Source organism: Cyprinodon tularosa, unplaced genomic scaffold (assembly GCF_016077235.1).
Source record: "Cyprinodon tularosa strain WSP-4 unplaced genomic scaffold, ASM1607723v1 ctg168, whole genome shotgun sequence".
NCBI lineage: Eukaryota > Metazoa > Chordata > Actinopteri > Cyprinodontiformes > Cyprinodontidae > Cyprinodon > Cyprinodon tularosa.
In genome coordinates this window covers 1,118,723-1,136,869 of record NW_024038513.1, presented here as the reverse complement: position 1 = coordinate 1,136,869, position 18,147 = coordinate 1,118,723, and the positions used below count along the sequence as shown (strand labels likewise).

Sequence of the window (18,147 nt, the reverse complement as noted above, 5' to 3'; positions counted from 1 at the left end):
GAATCCCCAGCAGCAGCTGCCTCAGGCCTGGTCGACTCTTCGTGGTTTTCAGCTACTGTTCATGGCTGCTGGAATTAGATGTTAGCATTTTTCACGTACGTAATCCAAACTGCAGGCACCAGGATAATAAAAGCGAACATATTTTGCCGGCAATATTTTACATTTTAAGTTAATTTAGGCGTTAATAAACTGTTTCAGAGGAGTGATCATAGTGCTCTGCATCAGCAGTGCTGTGTCTGACTCCCTGCCAGCTCCCAGATGAGCTCCTCTGATTGGTTGATGAGGCGTGTCGAGCAGCAAAAGTTCAATTTTTTAAACTCCAGCAGCGGCTGCTGCTTTTGCAGCGCATCAGATGCTCAGAAGCTAATGATTCGCTGCTCGAAACACGCCGCATAACCTTTTGATGCGCGTCAACCTTTGACTTTGCGTGTAAACTAGCTACTTCTGTTGCCTGTAGCGTGTGCGGTCTGAATGGGGGGGGGGGGGGGGGGGCATTTGAACAATCAACCTGTCTTTCAGGGACAGACTTGCAATTGGAGATTCTGTAGTTTGAATCACCCGAGGCAATTCCCATAATGAAGCATCGAACAAAGTTGTAAAAAGAACCTGAGATGTTCCTCACAGAATGTTTGATCAGAAACATCTCTAAAAGAATCTTAAACCAAACTTCACCAGCAGCGTAGATCAATTCAGAGAAAAAAAACCGACCAGGAAACAAGTGAAGCACCGCCTACATACCTGTTGCACCTGCTGTTGCAGCTGAAGCTTCTGGGCGTGGTCCAGGTGGAGGGAGGGGCCCGTCTGGCCTGCCACAACTAAAATTGAGACCGCGGGCTGAGGGGGGGTACAGGACGAATCTTTGCTGCTGTTACAGAGGTGGTTGGTGGTGTCCTGCAGGGCTCTCCTCTGCTGCAAAGCTTCATACTGTTTCCGGACCGTCTGCCTTCGCTCCGTTAGCAGCCCGGCTAACGGAGCCTCGAAACTACAGTTAGCATCACAGATAATTAAACAATCAAGAAGTGCTTGCAGCAGCTTACGGATTTAATCCAAACGAGCATAAATTAGATCATAAAAAGCAAAAGATTTATTAAACTTTCTACCAATGGAGATAAAAGGCACCCACTGGTATCCAGTGTTTTCCTCTTGGCTAATTTCTCCTATTGTCATCTTTAGTGAAAGAAGCAGCCGAGGAACTTGCTCTTCCTCCTGACCCAAACGGTCACAGCACTTCTCTGCTGAACCGTCCCTACAGGAGGATTGGCTAGGACCCGTGGGTTACGGATTCAGAACACTCTTCAGTGTGGAAGTTAAATGAAGTTAGAATGAGACCAAGAGCTGTGAGGGGTCTTTAAAAGGAAGCTGTGTTGCCTGTGGAGGTTCATGCATGCAGATACAGCAGGTAAAGCTGTAGATGAGACCAATGGGATGTGAAAATGCTGAAAACTCACTCATCTGAGATAAGATTGTTTTCCAGTGTTTCTTTTTGTTTACATGTTTTTCTTTAAGGCAGTTCTACAAAAGCAGAGGAGTTTTATCTCACCTCTTAGAGAGTATCAAGAAAATTAAATCCCCCACAGCTAGATTAAACCTCTTGGTCTTTCTACTGCAGAAACAGATCTAGGTGCTGCCTCAGGGTAAGGGCGGTGTTCTGTCAGATGAGCATACCCCGTCAGACCAGCATACCCATAGTTAATACCCATTTATCCCTTTAGTTTTATACAGAAAATACACTTTAAACTACCTCAATGGGCGTGTATCCCTTTAGCAATGTAGAAAAAATAAACATGTACAACTTACTTTTTGGTGTTTTTTGAAGCGTATGGCGATCTGAACTAAAAAAAACTTTTTTTTTGAACATGACTAAAGGGATCCACTTAAATCTAATATCTTGCATGTGTGTATTGACTAGAGGTGTAAATAATCAATTTCTTTCGATGCATCAATCCAACAGCTGACGATCCGATGCATCGACATGTCAGCAAGCGTATCGATTCGTGTTTTTTTTTTCTCCTATGGTCTATTTTTTCCATTTTCTCCTGGATGCAATTCTGACTCGCTTACTGCGGTGGCGCTAAAACTTTTCCAGCCGCCGCGGTGAACCGCGGGGAGGCGACCCGGCCATAGGCCGCTGTTGAATGGGATCCTACTGATAGCGCACCGCTGGTATGTGGGGGTCTGAGTGGCTCCGACAGAAATAATATTGGAAGGTGGGATGGTAATCTGAATGAACTGACTGCACTGATTAAGTTTTCAGGTGGATTTTCTCACTTAAAAACATATTAAAACTACTTTATTCCCACTGATCACAGCAAATATAGCTGCAAGGCAAAGAAAGGATAGAGTAGCTCCGCCCAACGTGCATCAGACACACTTCTCCACAGTACAGCCAGAGCAGCAAAGCTGCTTCAGATGCGCGTCAGAACTAAACTTGTACAAACAGCAAAATTGAAGCAGCAGACGCGATTTTGCTGCTCCTGCTGCATCCGGTGTGAACGCAGCATTAGAGTGACCTACGATGACGATGGAAAGAAAGTTGTGGATTAGAGAGAGACACAGTGCAAGCATTGTGCAACACGTTTTGTTTATGCTAACAGCAACATGACCCAACATGTCAGGCTAACAATCAACATATACCGTGACCACGAAACCGTGAACCGAACCGAACCGTGGATTTTGTGAACCGTCCCACCCCTAATATATATATATATATATATTTGAAACATTGTCTAGCCGGTAAAGTAAAAAAATTTACTCAATTACTTGAATCGTGGTATATTCATGACTATAGAAAATAATTGAATCATTGGGTCAGGGAATTGATAGTGAATCGAATCGCCATGATGGGTATGATTTACACCCCTGGTATTGACTATGGGTACGCTCATCTGACAGGATAGCGGCATATTTTTAGATGAAATCTCCCTTCCCGTTTGATACATGGAAACTGCAGAATTAAGTAACATTTTAGATAATAGATAGTTTTCTATCGATCTTCACCATCAGTTAACTGAGTTGAGTTACCGTAACGCCTGCGGGATATTAAACTTAGGAGCGGCAGCTGATGGGGACTCCTGCTCCTGCCCCTCCTCCTCCGCTGGAAACTCTTCTTCCTGGAGCTAGAGTAAAAAATGAAAAATAATCAAAATCACCTATGGCCAAACTTTATGTTTGGGAGAGAAAAAAAATTGCAGAAATTATAAAAATGAATCTTAAACCATATTAACTAGAGCACAACATTACAGTTACACAAAGAAGAAGGAAAGCCACATCTAGAACAGCTGGAGCGAATCACAGAAACTAACTCACAGTTTCAAAGAGTTCCTCCAGCAGCTCGTTCACCTCCTTCTCTGAAAAAGAAAGTATAGTTCAGAGGGAAACCTTCACCATCTACTCCAAACTCTGCTTGGTTACACCTACTGGTGATCTGGACGGCTCGGTCTGTTCTGTAGTCTTCCAGGTCTGGTTCGTCAAGGTCCTCCAGAAAATTATACTCAGGGTCGTCGTCATCCTCAGCTTCATCTAAAAATAAATTAGAGTTAGAAAAAGACAGAAGATAAACTTGTGCCACAAGATTCAGCTAACAGGGACTCAGCTAAATGATGGTGCTTCATCCAATCTGGTCCAAGTTTTAAATGACATTGAAAATACTCCTTGGTGTGCACAAAGTCCCATGGAGGTGACAAGGTCTATGTGACTACGCTTCACGTAAAGGAACTCTCCAAACTAGGGCTGGGCGATAATTCAATAACGATATATATCGATCGATAGACGTGTGGCGCAATAGAAAAAAAGAGGGTCGATAAAAGTTCGATAAAAAAGAAACGCAGTTTTCCTTCCTTCTCATTGTAGCCTATCATGTAGGTTTATGCTAGTCACTACTTCCTCCTAACCAATCGCAAATGCGGACCCAGACACGCCATCGCAAAGCGCCGCTCTTTCAAATTACAACACGGAGCACATGAAGATGTCGCAGCAAGGAGAGGCGGAGGAAATTGTTCCAAAGAAAGGTTTTTGTTGTTCGCCAGTTTGGCAGTATTTCCGTCATGGCAAGTCGGACAATAAACAAACCACAGTCATCTGGAAAATGTAAAACCAGTGAAAACCTGTCTGATAACACAACCAACTTTTTTTTCCATCTCAGCCGCTCACACCCGCAGGAGTACGAGCTGTGCAGGCCCCGATGCGCCTCTCCTCCGAGGAATCTTCGGGAATTTCGGGGAAATATATATATATACATATTCAGTTCTGGGCAGTTTCCCACGTAGTTCTAACAATTGAGAGAAAAATGCTGAGGGGCCAGAAACTTCAAAGTAATAACTCAGATTAAAGCTGCAGTCTGTAACATTGAGAAGAGAGCAGACTTCGACTGAAAATTTGAAGAAAAACAGGTTTCACGCCACTCCCCCACCCTCTCTGCTTCACTCATGCCCCACCTCCAAGCTCCACCCCTCTCACAGCATCTGCGCGGCTACCGCATGCGACCAGAAGCGTCCAAGCAGCGTACGCGGCAGCTCTTCCATTGACATCTTCTTTTTTGAAGTCTATGCCGTGTAAGCAGTTGTCGGCAGTGGCAGTAAGGGCAGTTTCTCTTTCGCTGGTGGCTGTCGCTCCGCCATGACTTCCACGCGCATCCTCCTGACTGCGGCAGCCGGGCGGCAGCGGCAGGTTCAGCGGTGAGAGGGAGGGGGCGGGATTCAGCATGTGTGAGCTGTGATTGACACTCCATCAGACGCTCCTCTGGCTGTGATTGGTTGTTTTGTCTCGTCCCGAATTATTCTTTCCAGATTGAAATACAGGCAGTAGGCGGGACCAATTGAAGCAGTTTTTTTCACAGGTTACATAACAGATGTACTGCTGTCTGGGCATAGGGACAGTTTTAGCCAATATGACAAAAAAGTGATTTTTAAAAACTTACAGACTTCAGCTTTAAAGCAGGAACCTAAGCTGAACCATAACGAGGTGCCAGCAGCACCTCTAGAAGAATAGGGGTGAGAAAAAATACCCCATAGAAATGCTAGGCTAAAGGGTGAGTTGATTTGGGTTTTTGTTTTTGTTGAGTGGAGTTTACATGGTAGCCTAGTCCTACAATCTTTCAATTACCACAAGCTGGTGGTGTACTATTCCCACCCAAATAGGGTATTCTATTTATTTATTTGTTATTTATTTATTTTGGTCACTTTTCTGGTCACTTTAGTTTATTCTTTGTCAGTATTTAATATCATAACTCAGGTCTCTTAAGTTATTTTTCTTTAAAACAATTTTGTTATGGTTAAAAAAGTTGGTTAAATAAAGATTTAATTGGAAGTCTGTGTTTGTGTTCTTTACTAAAATTAAATCATTTAGCAATATTATAAAAAGTCCAGGCAGAGCTGCACATAAAATATGGTTTCAAATCTTTTCAAAAATTTTATTTTAATCGATAAGCTTTTTTTCTATATCGCCCAGCCCTACTCCAAACATAGATGGATCTTACAGGGTTACGCTGCAAGTAGGCTGTTTCTTTGCTCGTTGTCAAAGTTACGCAAAGATTAAGCCCCTGAACTGTCCGTCGTCAAAGTTTTGCAGTGAATAGGCCATTATGCTGTCTTTTGTCAAAGTTACGTAGCGATTAGGCCACCACACTGTCCGTTGTAAAAGTTACGCCATGATTAGGCCGTTATAATTAGCCTGCCCCACCATCCATTGTCAAAGTTACGCAGCATCAGGCCGTTGTCCGTTAGCAATGATTAGGCCGGCACACTGTCCGTTGTCAAAGTGTCAAAGTGATAAAGGCGTTATGCGTTTGATGTCAAAAATACAGAACGATTAGGTCACCACACTGTCCGTTGCCAGTGCAACACAATGAATAGGTCATTGCACTGTCGGTGTGACTGGTAAAGGTTTCTACAATTATGTCAATTATAATTTAATTAGTTTTTTTACATAGCGCCAAATCACAATACATGTCATCTCAAGGTGCTTTACAGATACAATTCAGCCAGATCACAGTCAAACATGGGAACGTCAACAAACAAACATTTTTTGTTTAACAGCGTTCATCCTGGTATTTGCAAAGTCGAAATCATATGACACTCATGTTGTTAATTCCACTAAAAGAGGGACACATAATAGATGGCCTGTGACAGCCAGTACCAGCTAGTTATCAACTAATACATTGTTTCTGCCAAAAAGAAAAAGTCAGTTGGCGAATAAAGGCACCTAGAAACAAAAGTCTGGCATCGATCTGGTTTTCCAATAGCTGGAAAGGAATCAAAGCAGTGTTTAAAAACCCTGCATCAGAATAGATATAAAAAGCTTTTCTATAAGAGCAGCTGAAAAGCAGATGCAATCAGATACTCTCAAAGAATAAACATGACCTCTGACCTTCAGGACCAGGTGCCATGAGACCCTGCAGCCAATTCGTCCAATGACGATCCTCCTCCAGCTGGGCACAGCTCTGATCATACATGTCAGCCGTGATGTCAGGGGCCAGAAGCTCCGCCTCCAACTGATCTATAGGAACGTTGACTAGAGGAAGTTTGGATCGTGTTCGAAACGCTAAACATCCTTCATCGCCGTCATTATCATCATCAGCAGCTGCTGCCGGCTTTCTGTCCAGGGGCTAAAAGAGAGAAACGGGTAAGAGTTAGAAAGGCAACCACCTCTTTCTCTTTTATGAGACAGACAGGCAGCTGAGACGTTACCTGGTTATAGTTGGAGTTTAGCTCCTCCTCCACAGCATTCAGTCTCTCCAGGAATGAGCTCTCAGAAGAAAAACCACAGGAGGAGCCCCTCACCTGACCCTCAGCTTCACCTGCAACACTCTGGACAACATTTCCAGAGGTCAGAGGTCAGGTAACCGGCTACTCAGAATTAAAGCTGGTCTTCAGAGTACCTGCAGAGGTTCCTTAGTCTTCTGCTCAAGATGCACAGATGCAGAGATCTTCTGGAGTCTGGGAGGTGAGGCCAGGCTGTCAGCATCACTCAGGAACATCTGCACAGAGAGCATCAGGACCGTGTCTTATTCATCACCATTATAAAGCCTGATCGCTGCTTGTGTAAACTAGGTTTCTAATAAACCGTTAGGATGTTCTTTATAAACCAATTATTATTAAGTCCTTTTTAATGAGGAAACCTAACAATCAATATTCAGCTGATCCACTCCTCCCATCCAATAACCCTATAAACCCAAAGCCATGAAATAATTCTCAGAGAAATCATATTAAATATTTTGACAAATAAAAAAAAAACTTAAATAAGTTAGGAGTATAATTTGCGATAATTAGACATTTGCATCCAATTAATTAGATTTTCTGTTCAACACACGTGTCTGATTGTATAAGTCGGGATTTTTACTAGAAAAAAAGAAAATATATATATATTAGTGCTGTCAATCGATTAAATTTTTTTAATCGCGATTAATCGCATCAATGCCTGAGTTAACTCGCGATTAATCGCATTTTAATCGCAAATTTTTTTTCTGATTGAAAATCATTTAAATACTCTCGATGACATACAAAAAATACATACAGGCTAGGTTTGTGCCAATGTTCTTTTTTTAAAATGAAAACAGGTCACAGACACTGATTTATACTGATTCATAGAAACATATGGCAAGAAGATGGGGAGGCATGTAGCAAAAAAAAGGCCCTGAAAACAGGCTGATGTAAAAGACAGTCTTTACGGTCAATACAGTCTTTTGAACAAAGACAAGCATTTTACCCTACTGCTATAAAATGTAGTACAGTTAACATTAGATGTTAATTAACCAAGATAATAATGAACAATTTTCAATCAATACATCAAAATCAATAGACCGACATCACTAGATGGAGGTAGTCTATGCTCTAGAAAGTTACTTTTCAGCCTCTTAACAAAAATGAGAACACCCACACACACACTCACACGATACTGACCTGTGGCGTACACAGACAGCAAGAGTGCCGTAGCAGATTCCATTTCACCTCAGTAATCTGTTTTCTCAGCGTATTTCAGGTTGCTACTAGTTACCAGACACTCAACTTGTTTGTTGGTGGTGGGGCTTAAAGAAAAGGCACTAGCGCCACCCAGTGTATGAGCGTCTTTTCCCTTGAGGAGCTCCGCTCTCGAAGCCTATGAGAAATGCACAGACTGGGGGAAAATAGCCCCGCCTTCCCGCAGGCTGCAGCGGGATGTACTTGGAAAATTGTACCATAAAACCACATAGCGTTAATCTCACGTTAAAAAAATTATTGCCATTAAAATGGCCTCGCGTTAACGCGATAATAACGCGAAAATTTTGACAGCACTAATATATATATATATATATATATATATATATATATATATATATATATATATACACCACACTAATGGATCCAAAAAACTAGAAAGAAAGACAGACAGACAGACAGGGGCATAGATAGATTTTTTTTTTTTATCTATTTTTTTTTTTAATCCAGATTAATCTAACTGTAGTCTTGGAATTAATCTAGATTAATCAGCTCATTTGGGGCCTCCTGAATCAAAATCACAATTACTTTATTAATCCCTTGCGGGACATTTTTTCTGGTAGTGCAATTGTTTTCAGGAGATGAATAAGATTGTAGCCGTACAAATAAATTATAAGAATGAAATAAAGGTCAGCATAAAATAAGACATGGATGACATGTGTGTTAATCTAGAGAAATTAGTTTTCTAAAATACCTGTTATCCCAAAGATAAAATTGTTAAAGCTGCTCTTAATGTTCAGTAACTTAAAGTTTATAATAAATCATGGAGAACTCAATATTAATCTAAAGAATCATGATTATCGTTATGCTGACAATTAATCAGCCCTAAATTTATGATAATCACATTTAATTCATTTTAATGCCAATTAAGGCCTTAAATAAAAAAAATGATAATTTAATGACCTGTAGAAAACCTGCAAATGCAGCGAAGTTTAGTTTTGACAATTTCCCCCCAGAAACCTGACACACTTTTAAAGATAAAAGAAATGAGGTCAAATTGTCAATAAAAATGTTCAACAGAGCAGCAGCACAGCAGGACAGTCAACCAGTTTGAGTTCCAGCTAAAGGAAACTGGGTACAATTAGTTAAATAAAACAGTTTTAGAGGTTTGACCTAAAACTTTCTGCCTTTGATAAAGATTAGAAACATTAATTATGTTCTAGAAATTTAGTTTGGGTCCTGGTCAGATAAATTGTTCAGTCCATTTTTCTTCTCACCTCCTCAGCTGTGTCCTCCTCCTCCTCTTCATCATTGGGACAATACTCTTCATCAGAGGAGTCTTCCTCCTCTTCAAGATCGATGTCAACAAACTGAGGAGCCTGTGTGTATAAAATAAAAAACACTGCAAGACAGAACGGACAGAAGGAGGGACAGACAGAGAGACGGACGTTACCTTGACCGTGTTCAGGGCTGACAGGCCCCAATTCAGACGCTGGAAGCAAAGAGACACAATAAAGATGCTGGTTCTGATCAGCAGAGCTGGTTTGAGGCGGGAGGTTCTGCTCACCTGTCCCTGCTGCACAGCTTGTTTCAGTCTGGACCGGGTCATCTTGGGCTCCTGAGAGAAAACACAAACTTAAAGCAACAACCAGGCGTCTGCAGAACGACGTGATTATTGAGAAACACTGCAGACAATCGTGACTCCACTGCGTCACAGTAGTGATGGGTCAACCAACGCCGATCCGGCTGCCAAGCGTCGAGCTTTAACTGTAAACCCATGTGTTGGTGCGCATTAGGAATGGACGAGTTTATGAAAACCGTCCGAACCGTTCGGTTCGACTGTCTCGGTTCGGTTCGCGTGTGTTTCGTTCGGTTCATGCGCTGCTCCTTTTTCTCATAGGTGAAGCGTTTACACTCCAGAGCAGAAGGTGGCGGTACTGCGACCAAAGCCAACCACCAGTAGTAAACAAGAAGAAGAAGCAGCGAAGCAGCGTAGCCGGGTGTAGCAGAAAAAAATCAGTTGTGGAGAATTGTGTCGGAATGGCGAGTGGAAAAGAACAGGAGTTGGAAGACGCGCCAGCAGCACTTTATAGGTCAGCTGTATGGGAGCGCTTTGCATTTAGAGTGACCTACGATGACGGCGGAAAGAAAGTTGTTGATTAAAAACAGTGTGCAAGCATTGTGCAACACGTTTTGTTTATGCTAACAGCAACATGACCAACATGTCAGGCTAACAATCAACATATACCGAATCAAAAACCGTGACCACGAAACCGTGAACCGAACCAAACCAAACCGTGGATTCTGTGAACCGTTCCACCCCTAGTGCGCATACCGTATCAAGAAAATCACGTGACCGATACAGGAGCTGTTTCAGACTGATTGACGCACTAAACTGTGTCCACACAACAAATCTACCAAAAAAAAGATTTAATCAAATTAATCAAGAAAAATGGATCCTCCTCGAGGTCTCATACTTGATTTAATGTTCTTGATGCGTCATCCTGTTCCTCTTATTTTGTAGCTGATCTGAATTCAAAATGACTCTTAGTTTGCTCTTCTTCCTGTAGGTAGCTTAAATAAATAAATCCCACATGCTCACTTAAATTTTCCTGTTATCTGTTCAGGTACATGAATTGTTTAAAAATCTGAAAAAAATTAAAAATAAAGATACACATTATATACAAAAAATATACATTAAAGCAAACAATGGTTTTAAATCTGATTTAAAGCTACAGTGTGTAATTTTCAGCGACATCTAACGTCCAGACTGCAGTCCGCAGCAACATGAACATCTCCCCCCCACAGCTTCTCCCCCTCAACAGTACGGCGAGCGTTACGGAACAAAATGTCTTCCACGACGTCCGCATCACCTACCTTCTCAAGTGATGAGGTTTGTTTACATAGATCATTTTAATACTGCCATCTGTTGTTCAGTACCGTCTCAGTTCATCTCTCTCAACTTGCCGTAGTTACTTTCGAGCGTAATGGGCGATCTCGCAATCGCTAGTTTGTTGGCTCTGCGCTGCCATAGCGCAAAGATGTCTGCCTCCATGGCTGCGAGACCCGCTCCTATGTAATTATAAATAACGAATTCTAAGGCAACGCAAATATTATGGTTAAGAGGCTGAGCTCGTAGATGATGATAAATAACATAGTTATGTATAATATATTACATTTCTGACTGTATATCCCTGTAATTATTACACACTGTAGCTTTAATATTATAGGTCAGATGTCTTCAACAGGGAGTCCATGGCCCCTAGGGGTCCACGGAGGTACTGCATGAGGGTCATGAAAGTTTTGGTTGACTGGACTTTTTTTTTTCTTATATTCCCTCCTGCAATTTTTATTTTCTTATTGAAATGTCTTTAAATCCACATTAATATGAAATCAACACACTGTAGTAAACAGATAAATGGAGGCAGAAGAGGTATTATTCCATCCTGTTCAATAAATGATCAGTGTTTTTAATTCAGAGTAATTTTCATCTGAATGTGCTTTACTGGAGGCATCCATGTTTGTCAAAGAACACTACTGCCACCTACTGGTTAGTGACGTCACGGTGCGGTATCGGCTGTTGATCAAGTCCCAGTGCTGTATCTGGTGTTTGTCACAACGCGCTATTATCCAAGTCATCTTGAAAACATTCTTCTTCCAAATGTTGGCTACATATTACGGGTTTTTTCTCTGGCCAGAAGTTCGATGGCAAATCCTCCCTCTTCAAGTTGGCGATCCAACGACCAACCCGTCCGTGGAGGATCAGGAATCAGAAAGGTGGAATAACTCTTTTTTTTTTTTCACTTTTACCCGATGTATTCCAGCATCCAGCTGCCATGCACGTGGGCATTGTCAGTTTCACTATAGCTCTGGTGAATTTCAATGGTGAAGTCCTCTGGAAATCTTCAATAATTGTTGTTGATTGCAGATGTGTCTAGTAGTTCCCATTGATTTAGCTTGGAAAGCGGGGAGAATGGCGCTAGGCTTACCGCACCGTGACGTCACTGCTGGAAGATGGCAGGAGGGAGGGGCTACTATATTTGGGCAAAAATGGCCGCTCCCAGACTCAGTGATTGCAAGAAAATTATTGTTTTTAATTTTTTACTGATTAACGCCAAATTCATTAAATCACAGCGAACGTATTAGTTTCAGGTATAAATAATGATCCACTGGTTATTCCTAGTTGACAGAACTTTTCCTTTAAAACGTTTTTTTTTTTTTTTTTAAGTCAACTAAAGAACTCTGCAGAACATTCTTTATTCCTACTTTTGTTAACATTATTTCCTCTGTATATTCTATTTTAATTGAAAAAGCTTCACCTCCATCCAGTCCCTGGTTGGTAACTATTTGGGAAAAAATGGCCGCTCACAACGAAAAATATTGTTTGTTTTTATTTTTTTACTGATTAAAGCTAAATTGATTGATTATTTCTTGCTGATCTGACTTTTCCTTTAAGGCTTGGTAGAAGCAGAGAGCATGATGGGATTTTTCAGATCCGTTGTCTATTTTCCTGCAGTTTGGAATGGTTTATTTATGTCTGTGGTAGGTTAAGCTCTCTTTTCCGCCATTGTCATCAATGGAGTTTCCAGAACTCTTTATCTCTGCGGTTCTGAGTTAAACAGAAACGGTCTGACTGGCAACCAGGAACTCACAAACATGGGGAGGTCCTGAGTATCCCTGATGGCGGCCTTCATCATGGCGACCACATGCTCGTGCGTTATCACCTCCTGCAACAGATTAACGTGCGTTACGCTTCAGCTCAGCACACCCCTGTCTGCTCAGGGGGGGGGGGGGGTTCTCACATGCAGGATGGCGCGCACGTTCCTGGACGTCAAGTTGTGCTGCCTGGACTTCCTGTCCAGATCGAGGTCAAGCTGCCCCAGCTCTCCATCGCTTCCCTCATCGGTTTCCATGGCGACATCGTCCCAATTTGTTGTCACCAGATCTACGGAGTACGAGAACAGGGGGGGAAAAAACTGAAACGTCCTGTAGCCCCGCCCCCTGCCACTGGTTGGTGAGAAGCTCACCTGAGCCAGGTGCTGCCTCCTCTTCCTGTCCCTGGATGCCGCTGTCCTTCATATGTCCACCTGTCCTCTCTGACTTTACAGCCTGAGGACCGAAGCCTTCCTCTGCTGGGAGACCCTGAACCATCTGCAACACAAAGTTTATTCATCAAACTAATTATTGATGAGACGCAGCTGAGCTGCTAACCTGCAGGTTAATGGAGACACGGAGGCGGAATTAACATTATGTGGTTCAGTTTGTAAATATAAACATTAATAAACTTCAGTTCTCAGCTAAATCGGCCCATTTAGCCGAGCTGCACGGAGGAGCAGCAGAGGTTCTCAGTTTTGTGTGGAAGGTAAAGATGTGATGTTAAAAAAGTGGAGGACATTATTACCCCATTTACACTACCCTTGAAAAACCGTGCCGAGACCGGTCCAAGCTCAGTTACTGAGATAACTTATGGTGGGTAAATGGAAAGCAACCTAAACTGAACCGAGCTAGACACAACCGGACTGAGATAACTGCAGACCAGTTCCAGAGGTGGGCTCGGTTTTTCCCTGGCTCGGTTCTCTGATAACAAGAGCGCATGAGCAGAACGCGTCATCTCCGTCTGGCTGCACATCGCGATTCACACTCCATTCCAGTAGTTGGCGGTAATGCCCCTCCAGAAACAGAAGAAGAAGAAGAACAACTTCTTCTTCAACTATAAACAACAATTGAAATCTTCTCCAAGCAACATTTTAAATAATAACACCGAAGTACAGCAATAATAATCAAGCATAACTTTCTGAATGTGACGGGCGCCGCCATTTTGATTTGCTTGATTCCCTCCTTCTTCGTCTTCTTGTGTTTTATGGCGGTTGGCAAACAACTTTTGGTGCATTACCGCCACAAACTGCTTCATTTCCTCCTTCAATACTGGCAGTAATACCGCAGATCGTCACTAGGAGGCGAGGAGTCGAGGAACTGAGATAGCATAAATGGGGTAAATGTGAAACATTCGTTATGGGATAGAAAAATAGATTCTAGCAGTGCGTGGTGGTGAGCTTGTTGATTAGCCTGATAAACCAGACTAAATGTGAGATTAAATGTATAATTTAGTTTGGCCCAGATGAAAGAGACATCGCAAGATTGGCCAAAAGGCCAACGCTCTGACCAATGAGAGCAACTGATTGTGTAGTAGGAAGCGCCACAGAAAGCTGGTGAGGGAGTGGAAACAAACAGCAAGTCGGTAAAACGGCAAATATGTGTTTTGGTTGAATAATCAACAATGACAAAACACTTTAAAAAATTAAACTGAGAAGTTGACCTGAATTCAAAATTAAGCTAAACCCCAGCATTGAAAAATGCCTGTAAAACGGGTAGCAGGCCTGATTATTGTAAACAATCAACAAGCGACATGTTGTCATCCTGTATTACTGTTGGTATTACACTGAGCTACTAAATCAGTTAAAAATGTCCTTTTTGATTAATTTTTCAGTGTAGTCCTGTTTCTCTGACTTTGACTAACTGGATGTGCTCTCTTCATCCTCTGACATGGGAGCTGGCTCAGAGCTCTTCTGCCTGGCTGTGTGTTTCCTGGACGGGGCCGCCTTTAATAGCTGCTTTTTGTATCTCTGCTTCTGTCTCCTTGAACCCCAGTGGGCCTCAGCAGATGGTCGCTCACACTGAGCCTGGTTCTGCTGGAGGTTTCTTCCTGTTAAAAGGGAGTTTTTTCTCTCCACTGTCACTGCAAGCATGCTTAGTGTGAGGGATTGCTGAAGAGTCAATGGGTTGATCTTTAGATAGAAAACTTTGAATCAATCTGACTGCATAATCTGGTTGAACTGTAAAGTGCCTTGAGATGACATGTGTTGTGAATTGGGGCTATAGAAATAAAAAAAACTTAAAGTTATAAGCACGAATTTAACTGAATTTAACTGGGATTAGGTAAATAGGTTTGCAGAAACTGGACCCGTTTTATAAATGAGCTTTAATTAGAGACACTGTATGAAACCGATTGTATTTAGCTGAGTTAGAGTCAGTCTAACTGCAGACAGATGTTCTGGGTAGATTGGTCTCAGTGAAATTTGAAGCAGATGATGTTTATCTTGGCGGACACCGTCACGTGTAACCGCGCTGTTTACATCAAAAAACGCAGATTAAAAATTTAACCCCACCTACCACAGTTCGTCTGATCGTTTTCAAAAAGATACACACCATTAATTTTAGTCAACATTACTTACTTTTGTTGGTACCGCCGTCTTCGCTGCGGCCATCCCACTCAGCCCCTCCACTGGATGCAAACACCGGAGCTCGGCGGGTTAAGCTAACGCGTAGCGGGCTGCACACTAACCGTCGATGAGTCGCTTTCCTTCGGTTCGTTTGGCGTCGGAATTTTATACGAAACGTGTGAAACGAACCAGAACCACCGAACCATGGCTGGGCACGCAGCTGAACAGGAACTTACAGAGAGATGGAGCCATTCAGCTTGAGGTTAATCTGCCGCCTTCTTCTTCTACGTTTTAATGGCGGTATAGGAATGTTAGTGCACTAGCGCCACCAACAGGAGCGGAGGATGTACCGGTTATAAACCAGACAAAAAAATATACCCGCGCTATTAACTCGGCACGATACTACGGAAGAGGATTAGGGCCAGTGTAAAAAAAAAAAAAAAAAAAAAAAAGTTAACTGATTTTTAAATTTTATTTCAGTTTAATATTTAAAATTCTGAGTTTCTCAGAATTCTGACTTTTTTTCTCAGAATTCTGACTTTTTTCCCACACTAAACTGAAATAAAATTAAAAGAAAGGTTAACTTTTTTTGTTTTGTTTTTTTCCCAGTGGCCCTAATCCTCTTCCGTACGATACGGAAGAGGATTAGGATTTTTAAAATTTTATTTCAGTATAACATGAGAAAAAAGTCAGAATTCTGACTTTTAGATTTTTAGCATCAAGCCACAGCCATGTCTGTTTTAGAGACTAAAATAGCTCTCTTGTTTTAATCACAATTGAGGCATGTTTAATTACATTCCTTTAAGACCTGGAAATCACCCTGGCTAAAAAAAGAGGAATTTTCCTTTTCTCTGTGTATTTCACATCGAAGTATTGGACGTTGTTTGAATTATTTTTTTGCTATAATTAGTTGCAGAGATTTATGTTGTATGTATGTATTATAACGTGAAATGCTAATACAAATAATACATATACATATGAATACATCTAGAGTCAGATCCAGATGTTTTTTATGCATTTCCAAGTCGCAGGGGCGCCTCTAGAAATAGGCTATTTCATAGGGGTGGCCAGATGGGGCCTCTTAAATTCTTGGGGCGGCACACAGAAACATAATTTCTGGGTTTTATCCTACTGCTGTCACAGCAGAGGAATCCTCAGTTCTTGCGTTCACTCATTCCTCATCAAGTTAAGGATATTATCATAGCTTTTATTAGAAATCGCATCTCAAATATTTCCTGAATTCCAGTCATATATTATGAAATGACACTTACCTTTACTGAAATTTCCATACGAATAAAGTACAATAGGCTATCAAAGAAATGGACTAGTAAAAATATAGAAAGGTCCAGTTCAGCGGAAGTCAATTTAATTATTTTGTCCACATGGTAATAACTTCACCTGCCGGTCCAGGAACAGGTGGAACTAGGGTGGCCAGATGTCCGGCTTTAGGGCGGACAGTCCGGATTTTCATTGCACTGTCCGGCGCTGCACCCAGCCGGACGTGTATTTGTCCTCCTTTACCCCCAGATTCCACATACTCCGTCAGCGCTCCGCCCCGCTCACGTACGGAGTACTTGTCTGTCATGTAAATCAATGAGAGCTGTTCCACATCCTCCGCTCGTCACCGCCCACGTACGTCTTCTCCGTCCTTCACAGTCAAAATATGGAGCTGAGCTATTTTTTGCTCCCCTCCGGTCCGTCCAGATCAAGACCCGCTATTGCAATCGCACCAAACAGAAAAAAGAATGTAGAGAAGACCCGGTTTGTCAAATTAAATTATAGTAAAAACAGATCGGTATCTAGAAATTAGAGCATAGTTTGTATATATTCCCAAAAACTAAGAGCAATTAATTAAATAATTGGATGCAGACTATTGGTGCTTCAACAGACCAGGAAGAAGTTGTGAGATTCTAGAGTGAATCTCACAACTTTAAAAGAAAATTCTTATTGCAGGAATGGATGAAGAGATGATGAGTTTGGAAGCAGAGAATAAACAGAGTTCATACAAACTATGTATGATCCTAGTTATCCCTGTTACAAAAATCGGCAACAGAAAGAAAATATTTGGGCAGAAACTGAACATCTGCTGGATGATGATGGGGATTTTTTTAATATTTCAGATTCAATTAAGCGTTCACAGGTTTTATACAGGAATGAGGAACTCTAATTTAATGCTCTTTTAATGCTATTAGAAATAATTTTAATGCCATCAACAAGTATCATGTACACAAGTTATTAGTTTACATGAAATAAGGAGCTGTAAGCACAGTTCCATGACTCAAGTTTATATATATATATATATATATATATATATATATATATATATATATATATATAGATAGATAGATAGATAGATAGATAGATATGGATAGATAGAGAACATGGTGAAATCATCTTTACTCTCAACAGGCTGCAGCCATGTCATGAATTCCTCTTTTCCAGCCACTTTTTGCAGTTTGCATCGTCCTATTCTCTAGCTCTTTCTCGAGCTTCTTTTCCAAACAACTGCTTTATGATCAATTGCAGCAGTTCTGCGCAAATTAATTGTGTTAAAAAAATGGTCACTTTTTAAACACCACAATGTATTAAATAAATACAAATGCTGGGAACCAATTCTTTTTTACATTTCTTTAATATTTTGTTCTATTCAGCTACACAAGCATCCTCTTTAAACTACTAAGAATTGTGCTATAAATGTGACTTTACCCGATTCTTATGTACACCTTAGTAATTTATTGATATGCCGCACAATGTCCTCCTTTTTGGTGCTATAGAAATGGCCACCCTAGGTGGAACACCTGCTTTCACTGAGTTCTGCCATGCTTCTGTCATCAAATGTGCTGACTGTCCCCCTTTTCTTTCACAAACAAATGATTTGACTTATTTAGTGTTAGTTTTGTACGCTTTATCACCGTTAAAGCGGGCACGGGCTGAACCGTAGTTCTCCCCCCTCCCCTACCCGATATTTGCTTGCGCTCTCCACCACAACAATCCCACTCCCTTGATAAACAACCACA

The 18,147-nt window shown here is 41.5% G+C and overlaps 1 protein-coding gene across 1 annotated transcript in view; it reads right to left on the bottom strand.

Annotated features, from left to right (window-relative positions):
• gon4l (gon-4-like (C. elegans)) overlaps positions 1–15,423 on the bottom strand; it is a 39,294-nt gene extending 23,871 nt beyond the window's left edge. Inside the window, exons 1-14 of the mRNA XM_038281188.1 lie at positions 15,143–15,423; positions 12,938–13,061; positions 12,713–12,855; positions 12,563–12,637; positions 9,478–9,528; positions 9,364–9,402; positions 9,188–9,289; positions 6,875–6,973; positions 6,684–6,803; positions 6,364–6,601; positions 3,418–3,519; positions 3,307–3,347; positions 3,022–3,116; positions 739–982 (exon numbers count right to left, since the gene is read on the bottom strand). Coding sequence (XP_038137116.1) covers positions 739–982; positions 3,022–3,116; positions 3,307–3,347; positions 3,418–3,519; positions 6,364–6,601; positions 6,684–6,803; positions 6,875–6,973; positions 9,188–9,289; positions 9,364–9,402; positions 9,478–9,528; positions 12,563–12,637; positions 12,713–12,855; positions 12,938–13,061; positions 15,143–15,175 — 1,506 coding nt within the window. The 5' untranslated portion in view covers positions 15,176–15,423. The remainder of the gene's footprint in view (positions 1–738; positions 983–3,021; positions 3,117–3,306; positions 3,348–3,417; positions 3,520–6,363; positions 6,602–6,683; positions 6,804–6,874; positions 6,974–9,187; positions 9,290–9,363; positions 9,403–9,477; positions 9,529–12,562; positions 12,638–12,712; positions 12,856–12,937; positions 13,062–15,142) is intronic.
• Positions 15,424–18,147: the final 2,724 nt, after the last annotated feature.